Raw genomic sequence first — 9,408 nt, forward strand, 5'->3', positions numbered from 1 at the left:
TAATGTTTAATTGAGTGACATGTGTCAGTGCCCACTCAGACCCTCACTCTATGTCCATTTGGTGAACTAGTAACAATTTCATGAATATATTAAAGCAGTTACTTCATTTATATTCAGATAATATTTCCTGGGGTCCCATGATGTATCAATGTACAATTCTCTATGTTTGTTTGCCATATATATTCCACTCAAATTAAAACTTCATGATTTCAACTTCAGGCCTCTAAGAAAAAATATGGAAATTATATTTATTTTATGATCATAAAATTAGTAATACAAGCTGTAGACATTTGGAAAATACTAAAAAGTATAAGGAAATAAAAGATCACTCATAATCTTACATCCAGGAGTAAATGTCCTAAATATATTAATTTTTTTCTTCATCAACTTTTCTATATATACATGTTTTAACATAGATGAAATAAAACCTATATAAAATTTTATGAGAAATTTTTGAATTTGAATTTTATTCTTAAAAGATACATATAAAACCTATAATTTTCAAATACTAATTATTTAATGATGATTCACTAGCTTTTTGCCTATAGTATATTTACATAATTATAATTAGGATATACAGACTATATTGTGTTTTTTTATTCATGTTAATTTGTACATATTCTATTTAAGTTTTGTTAGTTTCCCAAATTATTACTTCTGATAACTACATTACTCCAACATATTGATGTTCAAATGAAATTTTGTAAAGACTGCTCTGATCCAGGGAAATGGAGTTCATTTCTTCTTGGTATCCGATGTCTTATAAGGATATTTTTGAGAGCAAGATAATAAAAGACTAAGAGAATCAGCTAAGAGAAGTTTTGAGATATCTATTCCTAAAGAGTTTTGGGAAGGGAAAGAATTATCTGTGAGATTGTCAGAGTACTGTTAAAAGGCAGAGTTTTGGACTGCTTCATTCTTTCATAGTTCCTCCTTCCTTTCATTCTTTCTTTTTTTTTTTTTTAAGGTAAAGCATTCCTTCCTGGAGTTTTTATCATCCATACCACACAGATGGAGAATAAAAGAAATGTGACTCAATTCATTTTAATAGGTCTTACACAGAACCCCAAAATGCAGAAAGTATTGTTTGTGGTATTTTTGGTTCTATACATGGTAACACTCTCAGGCAACCTGCTCATTGTGGCTACCATCACCACCAGCCACACTCTGAACTCCCCCATGTGCTTCTTCCTGGCCCACCTTTCCTTGATAGACACAATTTATTCTTCTTCTTGATTGCAGACTCACTTCACAAGAAGAAGATGATCTCCTTTAATGGGTGTATGGCTCAAGTCTATGCAGAACATATTTTTGGTGCTGCCGAGATCATCCTGTTGACAGTGATGGCCTATGACCGCTATGTGGCCATCTGCAAACCTCTGCACCATGCGACTGTCATGAGCCACAGGCTGTGCATTCTCCTGCTGGGAGTGGCCTGGACTGGAAAATTTCTCCATGCAACCATTCAGATCCTCTTTATGGTCTGGCTGCCCTTCTGTGGCCCCAATGTCATAGATCATTTCATGGGTGACTTGTACCCTTTGTTGAACCTTGTCTGCATGGACATTCATACCCTTGGTCTCTTTGTTGCTGCCAATAGTGGGTTCATCTGCCTGTTAAACTTCCTCCTCTTGATGGTCTCCTATGTGGTCATCTTGTGCTCCCTAAAGAACTATAGCTTGGAGGGGAGGCGCAAAGCCCTCTCTACCTGTGTCTCTCACATCACAGTAGTGGTCTTATTCTTTGTGCCCTGCATATTTGTGTATCTGTGCCCACTGACCACTCTGCCCATTGATAAAGCTGTGGCTCTCTTTTATACTATGGTGGCCCCTATGTTAAATCCCTTAATCTACACCCTCAGAAATGCAGAGGTGAAAAAAAATGCTATGAGGAAGCTCTGGAGGAAAACAGTGACTTCAGATAATGATTAAGCATAATTATTGAGCACCGCAGATAGAAGTATTAGAGGTAATTTAGTCCAAGCCTCTTGATCTACAGACAAAGACACCAGCTATAACAAGAGGTTGGATAATGGTTGCAGATAGCCACTTCGGCACAGAGCTAAAGCTCGGACTGGAATCCAGACTTGCTGTCTCCCATCCTACACTCTTGTCATCACAACTTACTGCTTCTTAATCAATAAATATTTATCTATTACCTGGAAATCTGAAATATCTTCAGAAGCTAAAAGGTGTGACCCTAGAATATTGGATTGGTATTAAAATAATCTTATTATGTAACACTGAGATGTTGGTTATGACTGATTACTGAAAATAACATGTTTAATGATGTTCCTTTACTTTGGACGCTGGCCTCAATATAATATAAATTCTTTCCTTTGTGAATTTTTTTGTTCATTAAATCTTGGTTGCAGAGTAAACAGAGATACTGTTTATCAAATGCCTATAAGGCTGACATTGTATTAGGTATTTTCTATATTGTGTCAGTCAGGGTCCAATCAGGAGACAGACCACATAGTAATTTGAATAGGATAAGTTTACATACGATTATTAATTAAATCAGGGCATTGACTAGTAAGGTGTAACAAGTACTCTAAGGAATGCCCTGAGATTGGGAAATGAGTATCCAAGGAGTGGCCCCATTTAGAAGGTGGAACTCCTCCCCGAGGCTGGGGTTCCACTCTTTTGGAGGAGGTCTACTTGTTGCTCATTGGATAGTAGATAACTTCTCTGCGCTGTCAAGGGCCAGAACTAGTTCCTGGCAGCTGGCAGGCAAGAAAGGGACTGGCAAGCTGGGAGCCTCCCACTGTGGAGCTTATGGGCTGAGCTGGTGAGCAAGGAACTGTGGCCTGGACTGCCAAGCAGGAAACAACCTCTAGGGTACAGGTGGACCAACGCTGGCAGGAAACACTCTACTGTGGTGCAGACCAGCTGTGTTGGGAAGCTGGTCTCTTGGGTGTCTGTAGATTCACTGGAATCCGACCGCAGAGGTGCCACTGACACTCAGTGGGAAACTGTCCGTGGACGTATCAGTGTCAGCACCACTATATGTGTCTCCTGCTCCCTGACCTCCCAGAAAAAGAATACACATGCTGTTGGAAGCTGTATCATCAGAGCAAGATGAAAAGGGAAGAGTATTCAAAACATCATTACTCAGACGACTGTCAAGCTTTTTTTTTTTGAATGTTTTCTTCTAGTGGTTTTATGGTTTCAGGTCTTATGTTTAAGTATTTAATCTATTTTGAATTGATTTTTGTATGTGGTGTAAGATAAGGTTCCAATTTCATTCTTTTGCATGTGAATATCCAGTTTCCCCCCCATTTATTGAAAAGACTATTCTTTCCCCTTTAAGTAGTGTTGGCACCCTTGTCAAATATTAATTGACTGTATATGAAAAGGTTTATTTCTGGGTTCTCAGTTCTGCTTCACTGATCTAGTTGTCTGTTTTTATGCAAGTACCATACCATTTTGATTATTATAGCTTTGAAACATAGTTTGAAATCAGGAAGTGGAAATGTGATGCCTTTAGCTTTGTTGTTCTTTCTCAGTATTGGTTTGATTATCTGGGTCTTTGGTGATTTCATACATATTTTAGGATTGTTTGTTCTATTTCTGTGAAAGATGTCATTGGAAATTTGATAGGGATTTCATTGAATCTATACGTGACTTTGAGTATTATGGACATTTTAACAATATTAATTGTTCCAGTCCATGAACACATGATATCATTTATTTGTGTTTTTTTCAGTTTCTTTCATCAATGCCTTATAGTTTTCACTGTAGAGATCTTTCACTTCCTTGGTTAAATTTATTCTGAAGTATTTTATTCTTTTTGATGCTATTATAAACGGTGTTATTTTCTCGATTTACGTTTTGTACAGTTTATTGTTGGTTTAAAGAAATGTAAGATTTTATATGTTGATTTTGTATCCTGTATCTTTACAGAATTTATTTATTAGTTCTATCATTTTTTGGTGGAGTTTTTAGGGTTTTCTACATATATGATCATATTATCTGCAAACAGATAATTTACTTCTTTCTTTCCAATTTGGTTGCTTTTTATTTCTTTTTCTTGTCTGATTGTTCTTGCGAGTACTTCCAGCACTATGTTGGATAGAAGTGGTGAGAGTGGGCTTCTTGCGTTTTACCAGATCTTAGAGGAAAAGCTGTCGGTTGTTCCCCATTATCGTGTTAGCTGTCGGCTTTTCATAAATGGTCTTTACTGTGTTGAGGAAATTTCCTTCTAATTCTATTTTGCTGAGAGTTTTTTATCATTAAAGGGTGTTGAACTTTTGTCAAATGCTTTTTCTGTATCTACTAAGATGATTATGTGGTTTTTACCTTTCATTCTGTTAATGTAGTATATCACATCGATTTGCATATTTTAACCAATCTTGTATCTCAGGGATTAATCCCAATTGATATTGGTGTATAATCTTTTGGATGTGTTGAATTCAGATTGCTAGCATTTTATTGAGGTATATTTCTTATTTGTAATGTTTGACGAATAAAATTGCTGAGCACTTGCATGTCCGAAAATGTATTCATTTTATTCTCATTCTCATAGCAGATGAAGATTAGAGACAGAAGAGTCTTGGATAACACCCTGTTTGCATGGGTGTTATTTATATATTGCGTGATATAGAATTAAAGGTTCCAGTTATTTTCCTTTGAGAACATTAAAGATTTTTTCCATTAACTCTCAATTTCCAGTTTTGTAGATAAAAAGTCTGACACCAGGCTGAATTTTATTTCCTTCATGGTAGGTTTTTATTTTATAGATTTAGTGTTCTACTGAATTCCTAATAATGTACCAATTTATATTTTTAGAATTCTATTTTGGGATCATTTTTTTGTTTTCTTCCTAAAAATATCAAAATGGCTATGGATCTCTTGAGAGACCACTGATGACCACCCATGGTTGACTGAATCATATTCTCCCTAGGTGATGTCTAATAATTTTATAGCTTTAATTGCCATCTATATGCTCAAGGCTCCTACATTTCTCTGACCTTCATCTTTCTGAGGATCAGAAATATATATCCAATTGTATATAGCTACTTGAATCTCACGCAGCACATTAAAAAACACATTTACCTTCTCTCTGTTCCATCCATCCAGTAATCTAAGCCAGAAACTGGGTGTTATCCATGACTCTTCTGTCTCTAATGGTCATCTGCTATCAAGTTCTTTTGTTTATAACTCCTAAATATTTCTAAATCCTTCTCCGTCTCTCTGTTAGTTTGGGTTCCCTACATGGAGACTCATATGGGGATTTTTATGAAAGTGATTTATAAGCAGGAGAGGTTGAGGGAAGCTGGCTATGGTAGGGGAAAGAAAAGATGTGGTCTCAATTGGAGTTTGGCTTCAGCCTGGAGCCACAGGAGCCCTGGAGTATACATTGTGCTACAGAACTGGTTCCACCTTGAAGCCAGGGGACTGGCCTTTAATACTCCCACTCGTGTCATTCGTTGGCCACTGGTAGGTCCTGGGATGGTGGGGCTGTGAGCTCTTAGCAGCCCAAGCACACAGCAGCAGGGGACGTGGGTGCACTGTTCCTGGTGATGCAGATTAGAGCTCGACACAGCAGTGTCACCAAACTCTGCATCTTCCCTGGAACCACCAGAGGTCAGGCCTCCATTCTTTCACACCCAAATCATTACAGCAACCTCCTAACCACTCTCTTGCTGTCAGTCTTGTCCCCTGCAAACCATTTCCCCTACCGTAACTAGAGTTATCATTCTAAAATTCAAATCCAACTACATCCTTCACTAGTTTAAAAAACTTTTCAATGTTTTCTCTGAGGTACTTAGCATTGAGCCTTAACACAATTATGAAACCCTTTGTGATCTTCCCTGTTCTTGTCTCTCCAGCTTCATGTCTTGCCCTTTATCCTTTTACAAGCTCGGTGTCCAGCATGGGGCCCAGCACACACTGCGGGTTCAGTAAATAGTTGTTGAATGAAAGGATGAACTAATAGCCACAGCCCTGTTGAATTGATTAGGTTTTCTGCATGCTCGTTTTTACCTCCTGGACTCTGTTACATATTCCACCCCCTGGGATACTCTCCTTCAACCTCGCGCCTGTTCACTCTGCTAACCAACTTCTCTTCGTCTGTTGGGCCCCATTTTTGACAGCTTTTCCTCTAGGAATCTGTGCCTGAGCCTGCGGTCTTTGTTCTGCGTCCCTCTCGTGCGGTTTCGTAGCACCTGTGCTTCCACTATGTTATTGTTTATAATACTCGTAACATTCTGCACCCTCCTGGGAGCTTTTCAATGGATAGTAAGTTCTGTGAAGGTAGCACCTAAGTCTCTTTTTAGTCACCACTGATCCTCAGCAACTATCAGTGTGCCTGACACATTCCTTGGGCTCAAAAGTATTTGCTGATTAATGAATGAAGGATGGAGGAATGAAAGGAATATATTTATCCTGAAGTTTCTTTGGGTATATATGGACCAACATATTTTTAAAAACAGCTTTCAATAATGAAATGTTACCAAAAAGTATACTGATTAACAGAAAATATAAAAAATAGCTCATATTAATAAGGTAATAAATCTTCAGAGCAGGGAGAAAATCAAGGTAAACTATTTGCTAATATGCTGAGAATTATAGTTTCAATTTCTTTCTCATCCTCAGTTTAAGCAAGAGTAAAAACAAACTGTAGTTCCCCCAAGGGTTCTAGGCATAATTCTCTACTTAGAGTTGAATCAGATAAAAGTAGGAAAGAATTCCCTAGGCTCTAGTACTACTTTTTTGCTCATCATTTATTGACGTTATTCACTTTCTTTTATACTTTCACTCAGTCAATCAATATTTATTGTGCACCAGACACTGTGAGACCTTGTAAAGGTATTGTTATATAGCAGGCAAATACGTTATAGAAGATGGTTGTATATTTAATAAGTAAAAATTCCTGTCTGACATCAAAATATTCTTTTATTTGAATCATTACTCTTTCTGATGGGTTATCAGCATAAGCTGGGTGATATGACCAATACAAAATGGTTCTGAAGCCTAAAAGGAAATTTGGAAACATGGTATAATCTTCACTATCTACCCCTCAGAGGTTAAATGGTCAAAGCTTTTATAGCCCTGAAGTAGTTACATATGGTAATGTGACAGGCAACATATGACAATCAATTGTGATATATAAAGACAAGCACAGCTATTAACGAACAATTATTAGATTTTCAGTGATAGGTAATGAACTAATACATACTTTGTGTCCAGCACAGTCCTGGCTGAATAAATGGTAACAGTATAATTATCTGATCTTTCTCTCATATTGCCTGATAGTTAACAGCAGTTAAGGGCATGATCTGGGAAATCAGCCAATTCTGGTTACTGACTTTCCAATATGTCTGTTTTAATACCTTCCCCTTTCTGTCAGTTTCCTCTCCTGTAAAATGGTGATGGTAGCAGTACTTACCTCCTTGGATTGTTACAGAAATTCCTGATCAATAACAATATATTCTGTTATTTCTTTAATTTGTTATTAGAAAGATAGCCTGTGAATACATATACATGGTGGTAAATCTAAAATATAATTCGGTAGAATTTTCTAAATATGGAAAGAGCAGTCCTGGGTTATATTGTTTTCTCTTTTCTTGCACCCATTTCTGCCCCACTGAATGCAGAATCTATGATTCATAGCTGTTAATTTTCTTCTTTATTCCATAAGTGTACCTTGCTGAGATCATCTGCAATGTCCTTTTGACCCTTGCCTTTGTTGAATCAATGTTGATCTCCAAGCACATTTATTTCTTACCTGAAATAGCTTTCCTACTACATAATTTCCTAATGGCATTTTTCATCTGGGCATTTCTCAAAGTATAGATTAGGGGATTTAACATGGGAGTTATGATATTGTAGGATACGGCAACTGCTTTATCAATTGGTAAAGTAGCTACGGGTCTCATGTACACAAATACGCAGGGCACAAAGAATAAGACGACCACTGTGATATGGGAGACACAGGTCGAGAGGGCTTTGCGTCTTGCCTCCAAGCTATAGGTCCTTAGGGAGTTCAGGATGACCACATAGGAGACCATCAAGAGGAGAAAGTTTAACAGGCAGATGAACCCACTGTTGGCAGCAACAAAGAACCCTAGAGTGTGGGTATCAGTGCAGGCAAGATTGAGCAAAGGATTCAGATCACACATAAAGTGATCTATGACATTAGGGCCACAAAAGGGTAATCGGAAGATGAAGAGGATCTGTATGGTTGCATGAACAAAGCCTCCCACCCACACCACACCCACTAGTAGGAAACACACCCGCCAATTCATTATAATTGTGTAGTGCAAGGGCTTGCAGATTGCCACATAGCGGTCATAGGCCATCACAGTGAGCAGGATGCTCTCAGCACCTCCAAAAAGATGTTCCCCGAAAATTTGGGTCATGCATTCATTGAATAGGATGGTCTTCTTCTCATGGAGTGAATCTATGATCTGTTTGGGGGTACTGACAGAGGGAGAGCAGGCATCAATAAAGGAGAGATAGGTCAGGAAAAAATACATGGGAGACCCCAATGATGGGCTGGCGGTGATGGTGACCATGATGAGCACATTTCCTACCACAGTGATGATGTAGATGACAAAAAACACAGCAAATATGATTTTCTGCATCTTTGGATTCTGTGTGAGCCCCAGTAGAACAAACTCTGTCACATTGTTCCTGTTCTCCATGTGTTTCATGGGAAGGTTAGTTACATTACCTGAAAAGAAAACAATATTTATTAATGCAACCTTGAATTTATTAAACTTTCTGTTCTAATGTATAATAAATTCTTGAATTCTATTGAGTTGTGAATTCCTATGTGTTTTCTTTTCCCGGTGTTTGTGTGTGTGTGCATTGGAAATAAAGACTCTGAGCTCTTGAAGATTATTCAAATTGCCTCCAAGGGGCAGTCTTTGTTAAGATTATAGACATGAGAACTTTGTAAACACACAGGCACAGGAGACCACCTGTGCACTGTGAATCATCCCAGACGACTAACAGTCTAACTTGAAGTAGTGGATTGCCCACACAGTGGCAGCCAAGCCTAAAAAGGAGGTAGAAGGTAGATGTAAAGTCTATACAGGCAAAGCTACAGAATTTTTCCTTTAATCTCTAGGAAACAGGAAACCATGGAAGGTTATTAAGTATATGAGTGGAAGCATGATGAGGAATTTGAAGAAGGGGGAATCTTGGATATTATTCTAGTAAAGATCTTTGTGTGTCTTGGATGAAATAGGCTGAGGTTCAGTAAGCAGGTGGAAGGCAGACATGGGAACTCCAGCAGCAGACTACTTATAAAGAGTAACAGGGCATTGGTGATAGGAAAGTAAAGAATGGATACAAGAGCTACTTAAAAGTCATAATGCGTGTTTCCTACATCCAGCAACTTTATAGCCCCAAATATTCCCTCTTCCATATCCCCCTCCAAAACATGGGCTCCCACAAA

The 9,408-nt window shown here is 38.0% G+C and overlaps 1 protein-coding gene and 1 pseudogene across 1 annotated transcript; one reads left to right on the forward strand and one right to left on the reverse strand.

Moving 5' to 3' along the window:
- The first annotated feature begins 1,011 nt into the window (after positions 1 to 1,011).
- Positions 1,012 to 1,931, forward strand: LOC131395770 (olfactory receptor 4C12-like; annotated as a pseudogene).
- A 5,789-nt stretch (positions 1,932 to 7,720) lies between these two features.
- On the reverse strand, positions 7,721 to 8,659 carry LOC131395771 (olfactory receptor 4C46-like). The gene has a single exon (XM_058527595.1). The coding sequence runs from the start codon at positions 8,657 to 8,659 to the stop codon at positions 7,721 to 7,723; it is 939 nt and encodes a 312-aa protein (XP_058383578.1).
- Between the last annotated feature and the right edge of the window lie 749 nt (positions 8,660 to 9,408).

Source organism: Diceros bicornis, chromosome 31, assembly GCF_020826845.1.
Source record: "Diceros bicornis minor isolate mBicDic1 chromosome 31, mDicBic1.mat.cur, whole genome shotgun sequence".
Lineage (NCBI taxonomy): Eukaryota > Metazoa > Chordata > Mammalia > Perissodactyla > Rhinocerotidae > Diceros > Diceros bicornis.